This window comes from Muscardinus avellanarius, assembly GCF_963383645.1.
Source record: "Muscardinus avellanarius genome assembly, chromosome: 4".
Lineage (NCBI taxonomy): Eukaryota > Metazoa > Chordata > Mammalia > Rodentia > Gliridae > Muscardinus > Muscardinus avellanarius.
In genome coordinates, this window is record NC_137789.1 from 95,778,550 (window position 1) to 95,793,764 (window position 15,215).

General features: G+C 43.4%; 1 protein-coding gene across 1 annotated transcript; it reads right to left on the reverse strand.

The window, feature by feature from the left end:
- Window positions 1-5,019: 5,019 nt before the first annotated feature.
- Window positions 5,020-13,159, reverse strand: TMEM254 (transmembrane protein 254; the record flags this gene model as incomplete). Its single annotated transcript, XM_080694114.1, has 4 exons — window positions 5,020-5,140; window positions 10,430-10,489; window positions 10,689-10,792; window positions 13,070-13,159. 4 exons carry the CDS (start codon window positions 13,157-13,159, stop codon window positions 5,020-5,022), a joined length of 375 nt encoding a protein of 124 aa, XP_080550240.1.
- Window positions 13,160-15,215: the final 2,056 nt, after the last annotated feature.

The window sequence follows — 15,215 nt, forward strand, 5'->3', positions numbered from 1 at the left end:
TGACAAAAACAAGCTGACACATATGCAAATCAGCTGGAGCCTCAGGAAGCCAGGACTGAACTGATTTCTAGTTCAATTTTTTTTCTTCCTAACTATGCAAAGTGGTCTACAGCCCCAGAGACAGAGAGGCATTCCCAGGTTCCTACGTATACTACCCTCAATCAGGCTTAACCAGACTCCACACAATCACACTTAATCGCTTAATTTCATCACATTCAACTTAAACACCATTAACTTAATTGGAACCTGTGTTTTCCTAAGCTCCTCTTTGATCCATCTGGAGAATTAAGTTTGAGACACATTGGATGCACTAAATGGGCAATTAAAGACCTTCCAGTAAACTATAGATAAAGGTGCTATAAGTCATAATGCTTCTTTACCTAAATGGTTTCACTTAAATTCCTTCCTTCCTTTCTTCTCCTTCCTTTCCTTTTTTATTTTGTGGTAGTGAGGGATTGAACCCAGGGGTGTTCTACTTTTTAGCTACAAACCTAGCCCTTCTTCTTTTTTTTAATTTCAAAACAGGGTCTCCAGGAGGAGCGCACAGGTTCGAAGCCAGCCTCAGCTACTTAGTGAGCCTTTCAGCAACTTAGTGAGACCCTGTTTTCCAAACAAAGTATAAAATAGGTCTGGGAGCATAGCCCGGAGGTATTGTCTCAGCTTCCCAAGTGGCACATGCCTGGTGTGTGCTGCCACACCAGGCTTATTATTCTATTTTCATCCCAACAGTGTTATTTTTATTTTTTAAAACATGTATGCAGCCTTTGACCAACATTCTCTAGCTCCTGGTAACCACCATTCTAGTCTCTGCTTCTGAGTTCAACTCTTCTTAGATTTCATATGTAAGTGAAGTCATGTACTATATGCTTTTTTGTGTGTGTATGGTACTGGGGCTGGAACCCAGGGGTGTTCTACCTTCGAGCTACACCCCTAGCCCTGGTTTTTATTATTTATTTTGAAATAGGGTCTCACTGAGTTGCAAAGGGCCTAAGTAGCTGCGACTGTCCGTGATCTGCGATCCTCCTGTCCCAGCCTCCCAAATGCTGAGATTACAAGCCTGCGCCACCATGCCCGGCTTAGTATTTGCTTTTGTGTCTGGCATCTTTCACCCCATACAATGTCCTCCAGATTATTCTATATTCTTGTAACTACATTTCCTTTTTAGAAAGGCTGAATGGTATGCCACTGTGTCAATATACTACATTTTCCTCATGCATTCCTCTGTTGGCGGGCTCAAGGTTGATTCCATCTCTCAGCATAATATTACAAATAGTGATACAATGAGTATGGAGTGCAGATGTCTCTTTGACATATGTTAGTTCTATTTTTAATTTGTTGAGGAATCACCCTACTGTTTGTCCTAACAGTACTAACTTATATTAGTGGTGTACTAATTTATTTTTCCACCAATAATGTGCAAAGGTTCCTTTTCCCCGAATCCCTGCCAATATTTATGATTCCTCTTTTTGGCCGTGGCTACCCTAAAAGGTGTGAGGCGATAGCTCATTGTGGTTTCATTTGCATTTCCTTCAAGATTAGTAACATTGAGCACTGATGATTTTATCAACTTCAGCAGTAACTCAGCCTGTGAGATGTGTGATACAAAAGAAAAGCAAGCAGAAGTTCTTTGTATTTCCCTGAACAGTATTTGTAGTACGCCCAAAGTCTTTTCCCTAATCCAACCTTATGACCTACCGCACACAGAAATTAGGCCAATGGTGTATTGAAGACTCAAAGCAAGCTTAGAAGCCATCTTAACATAGAAACTGCGGAAATGAGTATTCTGTCGAAACTGCAAAGTAGTTTTTAAAGTAGGATTTTCAAATGTCTATTAGAATCAGAGTATAAATCTTCTCACTACAAAGAGAAATGTGAAATACAAATTATGATATCTCGCTGGGCGTGGTGGTGCAGGCTTGTAACCCCTACGCTTGGGAGGCTGAAGACAGGGGGATTGCGCAGGTTCGAAGCCAGCCTCGGCTGCTTAGTGAGGCTGTCAGCAACTTAGTGAGACCCTGTTTCCAAATAAAGTATAAAATAGGTCTGGGAGTGTAGCCCGGAGGTAGAAAGCCCCTGGGCTCTACCCCCAGTACCAAAAATAAATAAATAAAAAATGATAATATCTCATTGTTCAGCCAGGATGAAGGAGGGAACATATTTTGTTATTGCCAAAGAGCCTTGAAGAGTAGTGCTGCACCAGCTTACAAATCCATCCTCGCCTTCCTATCCTTGTACCGCCCCCCCCTGCTGACAAAGAAGAGAAAATGATATTTACAAACTAGTTCACTAAACTTAGAGCTTTAAAGAAACTTTGGAAGGGCCCAAGTGAGGTAACATCCTGACCACACTCTGCTCTTATTTCCCTTTTGTGTTTTCAGACCCTCTCTGTAAAGACCTTAAAGAATGTACATTGTTTTACTTAAAAAACTCTTTACACATCTGAAATATAACCTCTTAAGCTCAAGGCTTATGTTAACCCCAGGATCAATAAAATGAGTTCAGTCTCAGATTTCATGGATTCATAAAAACATGAATGTAGGACTTGCTAGTTCACAGACTGGGCCTGTCATTAAGTTGTAAGATGAGTTTTAATTTTTTCCTTTCCTTTTTATTCTTCCCAACTATACATGGTCTGGAAAATCTTTGGGGTGGTGTCTGTCTTCGATGGTTGCTTCCTCCAAGATGTCTCTGGTCTTTTTCATCCCAACTCAAATTTCCTTCCTCCATACCTCCTTGGTGACAACAGCAGTCAAGAAGCCTTCATGTTTCTGTTTACTTTTTGCTTCATGGACTTACTTCTAAGCTCCTGGGCTGTAGGGAGCTGGGGAAACAGGAATCCTGTCTCTCTCTGGGTGCTGGTAGCTAAGTTCCTTCATTCTTGCTGGGGTGCAGTTTATAGGTCTATAAAATAAATGACCTAGCCAGGCGTGGTGGCACGCATCCATAATCCTAGTACTGAGACAGGAGGATCACAGGTTGAAGGTCAAAGTCAGCAACTTTGAAACAGGGAGGCTGTTTCAAAATATCAAGATGAAAAACAAAAAGGGCTGGGGGTGTTGCTTGGAGGTAGACTGTCCTCTCAGTATAAAAGAAAGAAAAAAAAATAAGAATCTTAGCACTTGCTGAGATTCCTTTGGTTCTAAGTCATAATAATACCACACATAAGAGTATAGGTTTTGTTGTTGCTGCAGAACTGGGGATGGAACCCATGGACATTGTACCTCCGAGCTACACCCCCAGCCCTATTTTCTTATTCTTTATTTTGAAACCGGGTCTCACTGAGTGGCAAAGGGCTTCACTAAGTAGCTGAGGCTGTCTGCAAACTGCAATCCTTCTGTCTTAGCCTCCTAAATACTGGGATTACAAGTGTGTGCCACCACGCCTCCTGGGGCACTTCTTCATCAGTGAAAAACAAACTAGAATTTAAACTGCACCAATAGTTCCACATAGAGCTTATTTGAGAATCAAAACAGACAAATACAAAAAAAAAGCCAAAGAATTTGGTTGGAGACACATTCGCAGCATTTTATTAAAGTCAGTGCATTTCATTTGGTTATCTGCCACACTATCCCGGTGCCACTAATATTACCATTTATATTATTTCCCTTTGAAGAAGGCCATGCTCCACAAAAACCTGGGCTGGATTTCCATGTGCTTAACTTCTAGTCAGTAATTTTTCTCTTTACTAAAAAGCAACACCTGATAACAGGAGAAAGAGAAGACTTTCAAAAATTTATCTTCACTAGAAGTGATTCATAGCCCATAATAATCTTGGAGGGTTGTGCTTTCTGTGGGAGGCTCTTTTGGGGAGAGTTTTTTCTCATAAATGTTTGCTCATGTAACAAACTGCCCGATGGATCCCAGAGGGAAATGGAAATAGTCTCCAAAGAGCAAGCAGGTGTTCCTCCAGGAGAGTCCTAATGGCTCCTAGGGGCGACAGTCACTTTGCCAAGGTAATGGGACAGAGGCAGTGACCCTCCATCCCCAACTATCAGTAGTGACAAGGTAGATCCAGGTGAATTGAGGAGGTAGTAAATAGCTGAAGAACCCTTGGGCTAGGATCTCCAGGGCAGTAGTGTTGGTGTGAGCAAGCAAGCCAGGGCTGCAGAAAGTGACTGAGGGCAGGAAAGCGGGGAAAGGTCCACATTTCCCTGAGGACCCACAGGAAGGCACACCAGTTGGAGCCTTGTGCTTTTCTGCTGAGATGAGGGTCCACTGAAGGAATTCAGCACTGGAATGCCAGGGAGCGCATGGAAGAGAAGTCACGTTCCTTTCTCTGTCCAGTAACTGAGGCACACCATGCTGGTGTGCGGGTGGGGACAGGTGCTCAGGGGAAGGACAGCCATCTAAGATGAGGCCCTGAGCTCTCGCAGCAACCCAGAAGTGGCCATCACAGCCTGCGCACTGCATCTGGGGGCCACATGCAGGAAAGGATCACCTCTGCTGGTGGCGCCGGGAAGGCACCCCCAACCCTCCTGGGGTGCAGCAGGTCCTCTGCACCTGTATGCAGTGGCTCAGCCCGCCCCATTCCAAGCACCTGCTTGTCTTCCTTATCTTCCTCTGCAGTTTGAGAAATGAAAGCATCAGAGGATAACATTTGACTTCACAGGTATCTAATAAAAGTTTATAAAATTGATGGAGTATGAAAGTGTCACTTTATCTTGGTCCAGGAAAGTGGAAAGTATCTGGGAGAGCAGAGACAGTGGTGAGGTTAATCAGAAGTTGGGAATAAAGGTCACCAAGAAGAGACCTAGCCCGCACTCAGCCCAGGCTAGGGCCTCAGAAGAGGCTGCTGCCTCTGCCCAGCAGGCTTCTGAAGAATTGGAAAGCCATGATCTTTTATCTTTCTTAAGTAACAACTTGTCTACTCAAGCTCAACCACAGCACATGAAAGAGAAACTAGAGAGTCTTCCTAGAGAGATCTAGACTATTCCTAGAGCCTAGAGAGATCATCACGCAAACACAGCACCTCAAAAAGTCTGAATGCAAAAGTGGAGAGGAAGCTTCGGGTTATCTCTTTTAAGTGTGTTTCTGCCGCTTTGGTCTATAAGCGATCAAGATGGAGAGAGACGCTACTCCAAAGAGGAAAGTCTGCAGGAACCAGAGCAGCTGAGCCCGAGTGTCTGTGATTCCTTTATGCCTGAAAAAGAAAAGGTGGAGTGCAGACATCAGAATTTTAACTCTTATGGTTATGGAGTTTAATATCTTTTTATTATTTATTTAGAACTTCTGTCTACTTTCCTTGGGCTTGTTTTCCTCGGGACCTTGAATGGTTAGTTTATTTACTTTTCATCTTTCTTATTTTGGAACAAATGCATTTTGGATGGTACCCTGTTTTCTGAGAACCAGTCTGGCTACTGTCTCGGTAGAATATTATTAAACTTTCCCATGTGATTCTAATGAGTGGACAGGGGAAGCAGCACCAGCCTGGCACTGAGCAAATGTTCTAAAGACAGAGCAGATGAGAATCCCAGTAATACCAGCCAGCTGTGACCTGCTGAACCACTCAGTACCTCTCAGAATCACTTTTCTCTCTCTCTCTCTCTCTTTTTTTTTTTTTTTGCGGGTCTGGGGATGGAACCCAGGGGCATTAGACCTCCGAGCTACACCTCCTGCCCTGTTTTTTATTCTTTATTTTGAAACCGGGCCTCACTAAGTAGCTGAGGCTGTCCATGAACTGTGATATTCTGGTCTCAGCAGATTCAGAGTTCTCACTTTAAAAATAAGAATAGTAGTACCTCATCAAGTTTTGTTTTGTTTTTTTTGGTACTGGGATTTGAACCTGTGGGCATTCTAACTCCAAGCTATACCCCCACCCTATTTTTTATTTTGAAACAATCTCACTAAGCTGCAGAGGGCCTAAATTGCTGTGATTTTCTGCAAGCTTGCAATCTTCCTGTTTCAGCCTCTCAAGGACTGGAATTAAAAGTGTACACCACCACGCCCAGCACTATCTCACCAAATTTTGAGGTGATTCATGAGATAATACACACAAAATGCTTGTGACAGAGCTTGGCATGTAGCAGTAATAGGCACCTGCTTATGTGGTCATTCAAATTAAACTGCCTGAAACAAAACTCCAAAGAAAAGGATCCAACCGGACATGGTGGCTAATGCTTGTAAACCCAGTACTTGGAAGGCTGAGAGAGGAGGATCTCAGGTTCATGGCTAGCCTCAGCTATTTAGTGAGGCCCTCTGCAACTTAGTGAGATCCTGTTTCAAAATAAAGAATAAAAGCTGGGCGTGGTGGCACATGCTTGTAATCCCTGCGCTTGGGAGGCGGAGACAAGATACCCTTTTCCCAAATAACATATAAAATAGGTCTGGGAGTGTAGCCTGGAGGTAGAAGGGCTCCATCCCCAGTACCACCAAACCACAAAAAAAAAAAAAAAAAAAAAAAAGGGCTGGGGAGTGTAATTAAGAGGTAGAATGCCCCTGGGCTCCAACCCCAGTACCGCAAGAAAAAAAAAAAAAAAAAAAAAGAGAGAGAGAGAGAGAGAGAGAGAGAGAGAGAGAAAACGATCCAGTTGAGATGAATTTTGCTACAGTCTCACCTGTACATAAATAAGTCTCATTTGCTCTACCTCTGGGCTAAAAACAAGCCCCATTTTATATTCTTTATTTTGAAACAGGGTCTAAGTACACCCGGCTTGCATAACTTTCTTTTTTGCAGTACTGGGGATGGAACTTAGGGGCTCTCTACCTCTGAGCTACACCTCCAGCCTTATTTTTTAATTCTTTATTTTGAAACAAGGTCTCACTGAGTTGCAAAGGCCCTAAGTAGTAGCGGAGGCTGTCCACAAACTGTGATCCTTCTGTCTCAGCCTCCCAAATGCTGGGATTACAAATGTGTGCCACTATGCCCAGCCTTGCATAACTTTTTAAAGTTTAAAACACAAGCTGGGCGTGGTGGTGCACACTTGTAATCCCCGTGCTTGGGAGGCTGAGACAGGAGGATTGCACAGGTTCGAAGCCAGCCTCATCTACTTAGTGAGGCTCTCAGCAACTTAGTGAGACCCTGTTTCCAAATAAAATATAAAATGGGTCTGGGAGTATAGCCTGGAGGTAGAAAGCCTCTGGGTTCTGCCCCCAGTACCACCACCAAAAAAAAAAAATAATAATAATAAAAAATAAAATAAAACACACTTGTAGCCGGGCATGTTGGCGCACACCTGTAATCCTAGTACTTGAGAGGCTGAGACAGGAGGATCACAGGTTCGAGACCAGCCTCAGCAACTTAACAAGACTCTCAGAAACTTACTAAGGCCCTGTTTCAAAATAAAGATAAATAGGGCTGGAACTGTCGCTCAGATGTAAAATGTCCCTAGGTTCAATCCCCAGCAACACACACACTCTGTATGTAAGAATGATTTAATTTGGCCAGGTGTGGTGGTGCAGGCTTGTAATCTCAGTATCTGGGAAGCTGAGACAGAAGGACTGCACAGGTTCAAAGCTAGTCTCAGCTACTTAGTGAGGCTCTCAGCAATTTAGTGAGATCCTATTTCTATTTAGTGAGAGTGTAGCCTGGAGGTAGAATGCCCCTGGGTTCCAGCCCCAGTAACACACACACACACACACACACACACACACACACACACACACACACACACAATTTAATTACCAACACTAACAGAATAAAAGAGGAAGACCAATGTAAGTTGAAGTCCCAGACCAGGCCCTCTTCAGCAGATGCCAGTGTAGATTAATACTATGTGATGTGAGAGTACTAGAAACAATTCTCTTTGCCTTTGTACCTTGTACCAGCATATATAGAAATTATGGTACAAAGAATAATATGGCTATAGTAATGCCATCCATCCTTCTATATTCTAAGCTCAAGGGCTCGACTGGAGATCCTCAAGGCGAGTTTACTGAGAGGCTGAAGAAGCATTGGAAAGAGCTACCAGAGTGCTTCAGCATTTCCTACAAGTCAAACCCAGAGATTGACTTCAACAGAACAGATGCACGTGAGTTCCCTGGGATTTGGAGAAAGGATTAATACCTGATTTCAAAATATAAAGACTGGTTCAGTCTGCTGGGTGAGAAAGCAGAGAAACGTGGCCACACTGGGAACTACACACACTTGCAGAGATCGCACTGGGGCGATAAGATAAGGAAGCTGATCATCGTCAGCCACACAGATCTTTTAGAAGGGTCCTGGATGGACATGGTGGGTTTGGAAGGAACCCTGCCTGAGAGGTCCAAAAGTAGATGTGATCTCAGTAATGGGAAATTTCTTCCCAACATGGATCCTGAAGGCAAAATTGCAAGTGGCAGGATGGAAAGGCACTGGAAGATTCCTTTAAGAAATCACAGGACTTATGAAGAGAGGTGCATGGGAATGGGTAGTTCCCCCAAATTCATCAAAGTGCCACTGTGTATGCAACATACACAGCACCCAGATGCCTGATCATAAGACTGGGCCTTGTTTCCTACGGGACTCTAGGGGGGCTACAAAACTGGCTGCTGAGGCTCAGCTGAGTAGTTATTTATTATTATTACTACTTTATCTTTTATTAAAATTATTTTAGAACTAAAACATAGTAGTAATAAGCTCAGTGTGGTGGTGCACAGTTATAATCCCAGTACTTGGGAGACTGAGGCAGGAGGATAGCAGGTTTGAGGAAGGCCTCAGAAAATAATGAGACTTTCATCAATTTAGCAAGTTGTTTCAAAATAAAAATAAAATAGAGCTGGGGATGTAGTTTGGAGGTAGAATGCCCCTGGGTTTGATTCCCAGTGGCACAAAAATAAATAGATAAGTAAATAAATAAAATATAGTAATAATAAAGTATCTCATTTCAGCCTGTAACCTCACTACTTGGTAGGCAGAGACAGGAGGGCTGTAGGTTCAAGGACAGCCTACCTAAGCAACATAGTGGGGCTCTCAGCAATCTAGTATAAAAAAAAAAGACTAATTCTCCTCTTTTATTTATTTATTTTTATGGTACTGGGAATTAAACTCAGGGGGATTCTACCTCTGAGGTACACCCCCAGTCCTTTTTCATTTTCTATTTTAAAACAAGGTCTGCCAGGTGTGGTGATGCACGCTTGTAATCCCAGCATTTGGGAGGCTGAAATAGGAGGATTGCGGTTCGAGGACAGCTCAGCTACTACTTAGCGAGGCCCATTGTAACTCGGTGAGACGCTGTTTCAAAAATAAAGAATTAAAAAATAGGGCTGGGGGTGTAGCTTGGAGGTAGAATATTCCTGGGTTCCATCCCCAATACTGCAAACAAACAAACAAAAAACAAAAGAAACCAATGTCTCACTAGGTTACTGAGAGTCTTGATACATTGCTGAAGCTATCTTTGAGCCTTTGAGCCTTGTCTTCACCTTCCAAAAATTATAGGTGTACAGCTTTCATTTTCCACTTTTATAAGTAACACAAAAATAATAGAGGTGATACTTAATCTTGGCCAGACAAAAAATATTAATTGCAAAGCAATGTAGTATTAGTATAACTATCTTATACTTTGCACTATAATTTCTGTATATGTTTACACAAGTACAAATGTAAAGAGAATTTTTTCCTAATACTCTGGCACAGTATTAACCTACTTTGGCATCTGCTGAATAGAGTTTGGTTTGAGTGCTTTTAATTTGCATTGCACCCCAGAATTATCTTTGAAATTTCAGCAAGAATGTATTCCTATATCTGAAGTAAAATCTACCTGGTCAAAACCTCTGAGCCTGGAAACCAAACAAGTGCATTTTGAAAAAGCACCACAGGAAATTCAGTTATGAAATCAAGATTAAGAATAATTTGCATAGCCGGGCATGGTGGTGTATGCTTGTAATCCCAACATTTGGGAGGCTGAGACAGGAGGATCACAGTTCAAGGACGGCCTCAGCTACTTAGTGAGACCCTTTGTAACTCAGTGAGACCCTATTTCAAAATAAAGAATAAAAATAGGGCAGGGGGTATAGCTTGGAGGGAGAATGCCTCTAGGTTCCATCCCCAGACCTGCAAAAACAAAACAAAACAAAACAAAAAAAACCCTCAAAATAAAGAATAAAAAATATGGATGGGGGGGTGTAGCTCAGAGGTAGACTGCCCCTCGGTTCCATCCACGGTACCGCAAAAAAAAAAAAAAAAAAAAAAGAATCATTTGGCTAGGTCAGTAACTTAGTTCTTTTTCAAACTAGAAGGAAGACTCCTAACCTTTTATTCTAGTTGGGACAATATAAGAGAGTTTTTTAAAAAAATGACAAGTCATCTCAATTAAATAACTAAATCATTGATTGATTAATACAAATTGAATCATTCATCACACATCTGTTGAGTTCTCCCTGTGTGCCAGGCTCAGTGCTAGGTATGGGGATTCAGATCTACCCTCTCAGCCTACAAGTATATGAATTATTTAAACATGGCTACTCTCAGATGCCACCAGGAGAAAGGTGACAAAGACCTATTACAAAGACTTACTTGCACAATACCATGGCATACAGAGATTCTCCAACGTGAATCAGCCAGGCAAGCCAATACCTGAAAAATACAAAAAGTCTGGCTAGTTTAAGGCAGTAGTTATCTGTTGATGAAATCCAACCTAGAAACCTAGAAAGAAAAGGTATCTTAATGTGAACCAGCGTCACTGTTAGGTATCTCAAAAGGAACTGCAGCCTTCCAGGTCTTCAGTGAGACAGAAACTGCAGTGTCCACAACCAGTCTCTGCAGCTCTCCTTACCCATTGTTCAGGAGGGTGTGATGGTGGTCCACCAGGTACCGAGTGAAGGAGCCCAGAGGCCCAAGGCTCTGATAAGGGATACTCTGAGGTGAGAGGACAACCCACTGAAAGAAAACCAGAGACAAAGAGTATCTGTTAGTTCACTTTAAGGATCAGCAAACATCTGTTTTAGAGAGCAGTTACAAAAATACTAATTCTACAAGACAACTAGACAAAAGAAGCTCTGAAAAAATCATTTTGACTTCCAATGGCTAAAAGCAACTTTACTGGAAGATTAATGAAGAAGAAACTATGTGGTTATCAAACTCAGTGCCCAGATGGCTTACTCCTAATTTTAGCAAAACACTGTTTTACAGTAACAGGTTTTTAACAAAAATTTTAAGTTTGTGTGCCTTGGCTAGCCTCATACTGAAGAAACTACGGCTTGAGCCAAATCTACACTTATTATATAAATCTCTTCTCTCCTTTCATTTTGTGTACCTCTAAAACTGCACTGAAATGGAAATAAGATCCACAGTAGTGGGGTGTTTTTTGGTGGTACTAGAGATTGAGCTCAGGGACATTCTACCTCCGAGCTACACCCCCAGCCCAGTTTTATTTAATTAATTATTATTATTATTATTATTATTATTATTTTTTGCGGTACCGGGGATAGAACCCAGGGACACTATATCTCCGAGCTACAACTCCAGCCTATTTTTTAGTCTTTATTAAAAAAAAAAAAATTGAAACAGGGCCTCACTAAGTAGCTGAGGCTGGCTGAGAATCCCAGCGGCCCAAGTACTGGGATTACAAGGGTGCCCCACCAGGCCCGGCGGTAGTAAATTTTTAATAGCAATTGTTTCATCACAAATTTTCTGTAGCAAAATTATCAATGTTTGCTGGGCGTGGTGGCGCAGGCTTGTAATCCCATCATTTGGGAAGCTGAGACAGGAAGATCCCGGTTCGCGAATAGCTACTTAGCGAGGCCCTTTGTAACTCAGTATGACCCTGTTTCAAAAAATAAAGAATGAAAAATAGGGCTGGGGGCGTAGCTCAGAGGTACAATACCCCTGGGTCCCAACCCCAGTACTGCAAAAATAATAATAATAAATAAATAATTACCAACATTTCCTCAGTCTCTATCTTGTAATATCTGCTTAGTCTTTTTTTCTTTCTTTTGGTGGTACTGGGGTTCCTGGAAGCCCTTCTACATCCGGGCTACACTCCCGGACCTATTTTTACATTTTTTTTTTTTTAATTTGGAAACAGGGTCTCCTAAACCAGCGCGTGCGGCTGGCTTCGAACCTGCGCGATCCTCCTGTCTCTGCCTCCCAAGCGCGGGGATTACAAGCGTGCGCCACCACGCCCGGCTCTGCTTAGTCTTTTTCTGAGAGTAAAGTGTCAACAGCTCCAAAACTTGGCACATTCTGCTCTGTCAATATCAATCCTACTTCTCCCATGATGTTGTTTCACATACAAAATTAAAGCATATATCATCACTGCATTATCCCAAACAAAATGGAAGAGGCAGTTTCTGCCTGCCTCCACAATATTCCAACTTGAACTGGCATTGAAGACCCCAAAGCATTCGCTTCCACTTTGTATATGGGGAAACGAGGACAAAGGTGGTCACACCTGACATGGAACAACACTGTGGGCGTGACAAGCCCAATCTCCAGCATCTCCGGAGCTTTCGTAATTATACTAACTTAGCCCCCAATCTATTTCCAGCGTCTTTCCCATTATGCTTTCTCGGCTAGATAAAAGCCATTCTTCCTCTTGCTTTCACAACTATGCCAAACCATTCATATCCTCTTTATTTTTTCTTACCAATTTGATCCTTTAGTTTTATCTCCATTTTCCAAGCAATTCTAAGCCCTATGCAAAACTGACAGGCCTGTGGCCGTCTATCAACTAGACTTTCCCTTCCGTGGGAGCCTCAGACTCAGTAAATGTGGAATGGGTTAGGGACACAAGGGCAGGCGCAATCTGAAGCGGAAAGCGCCCTCAGAGCCCACCGAACTTCCGCTTACACCAGTAACCTAGGCAACCGTGAAGCGCGCGTGCGCAGAGACCCCGCTCCCGCCGCACCCCGCGCCCTACGAGGGCCCGCGCCCGCCGCACGCCTCACCGCGAAGTACCCGAGCAGCAGCGCGGTGACCAGCGAGGGCCAGGGTCTGGCTGGACGGAAGTAGGCGGCGGCGTCCCTGCCCGCGTGCGACCTCGCCATCTTGGAAGACCTGGGCACTCAGGCGGCGCTGTCCCCCCCCCCCCCACACTAAGGGAAATCCTGGCGAGCCGGTTTCCCGGGCCTGGAGATCCGGCCCAGCGCCCGGCGGCCCTTCTGCCCCGGGCTGCGCCTGCGCGGTCTCCTCGGCGCCGGCCGCACCGGCCCTTACCGTGTAGTAACCGAAGGAGACCGTGATGACTGTGAGCCAGAACAGGCTGCCCCTTCGGAAGTAGGCTGCATCGCCCGCAGCAGTCGCCATCTCTGCAGCTGAAGCCGGGACGCGCGATCGCAGCGCAGCAGGTGGACGCAGAGCTGGCGGGCTCGGCTCCACCCACCCGCCCGCAGAGGCCCTGGAGGAGAGGCCCGGTCTCAGGCCTGCCTTGAACCTTTGATTCTACTGTCTCAGCTTCCCAACTGCTGGGAATATGGTGTGGGTCACCACACCACAACCTAGCCCATTACATTTAAAAAAAAAAAAAGAGTCTAACTAATTGCCCAAACTGGCCTAGAATTCTCTATCCTCCTACCTCATCCTCTGGAGTAGCTGGGATTACAGGGTGTCGGACTACCCTTTGCAGGCTTGTTTGATTGTACTTTCCTAGAGAAAGAGCACTCCCTCCTCACATCCTCCCCCCCCGCCCAAAAGTGGAAAAAAACAATAGCTGGTGTTAGACTTGCTATATTCAATGCATCATTCTGAGTACTATGTAATATCTCAATTATCAAAACAACCCTATTACTTACACTGTTGTCTTTATTTGAAAGAAGAGGGAAGACTACAGAAAAGTACCAAAAGTCATGTCATGCATTTGTGAGTAAGGAATTCTGGAAGCCAAGTGGTTGCCCAGTGTTGTAACTCCAGAAAAAGCACTTTATTTATTTATTTATTTATTTATTTATTTATTTTTGCGGTACTGGGGGTGGAACCCAGGGGCATTCTGCCTCAGAGCTACACCCCCCAGCCCTATTTTTTATTCTTTATTTTGAAACAGGGTCTCACTGAGTTGCAAAAAGCCTCACTAAGTAGCTGAGGCTGTTCTTTAACCGCAACTCTCCCGTCTCAGCCTCCTAAATGATGGGATTACAAGTGTATGCCACCATGCCCGGCTCAGAAACAGCACTCTTAATGACCTTTCTATGTAAAATGTGGAATAGTCCCAGAACTGCTTTAGTTGACATATAAACCAGTTAAGATTCTGTTTCCTTATTTTTTTATATGAGCCTGGAACTAACATTTTGAAAAATGAATTCCAAAATATGTGATGCTATCCATCTCTCAGATAAACCACCATGCTCATAAGCATTGAAGTTACCAGTGGCAAATGGTGTCATTTAGCCTTTATTCTCCTTGATCATACCACCCTCTTGGTTCTTCTCCCTCTCTGAATAAGTGTTACTTCAGCTTTTACTTCTTAACCCTCTAGCTATACATTTTTTAAAAAAATTATGTTCTCCTTTGTATTTTCAGTACACTTGAGATTGCTTAACCTTTCTCTGGATGACTCCAAAATGGTCTTTTGAGTTTTGGCTTCTCCCCACTTGCCTGCTGGTTATTTTTACCGAATATTCCTCACACCTGAAGAAGAGTCTGCTGTCATTATCCTCAGTCGTTCCTGATCAGGGCCTTCATTTTTATGTAAATAGCACTATACTTGGATCTTGTACCCCCGTATCTAATCAGCTGTAGAGAGTGCTATTGGTGCTGTTGATTAGGTAACATATTTCACTCTTCTGCATTAAACCATGGTTTAATGCCCACTGTCTCCCTGGATCGCTCCTTCCTATTTTTTGCCCTTCAACCATCCACGTGAGCCTGTATTGAGTCTACAAAGCATGGGGTCATCTTTAGATATTGTTATGATCAAGACTTCCATCACTTTTCAAGAACTTCTCTAATTTCAGTTTCTTGTTTTTCAGTATTTCTCTTTAGGATAAGATTTAATAAAATATGGGGAAGTTAGTCACGTTAGAACAGACAAAATGGTTTGGGTTGAAGGATAATACGAAGCTGAGTTTTAGATTTGTGTCTTCCATTATCGTCCTCTGAACTCAGTGAGTTGCTTGGTGTGTAGTGTCTCCAACTCCCCTTCCTCATGGAAGGGAAGAGTGGAGAACCCTACAACCAGGGATTACACTGTTAGCCTGCCATCCACACCTCAGGAATCCAGAAGACCACACAAGATGTCTACTCAGATGTGCGCAGTTTATGGCAATCCATGCAGAGCCAACCCATAGTCAACTAGATGTTCCAGAGGGCTTCTTTTCTACCAAATTTATCCTCCATACCTCACAGGGGCCTGAAAAGCCTCAAGCGT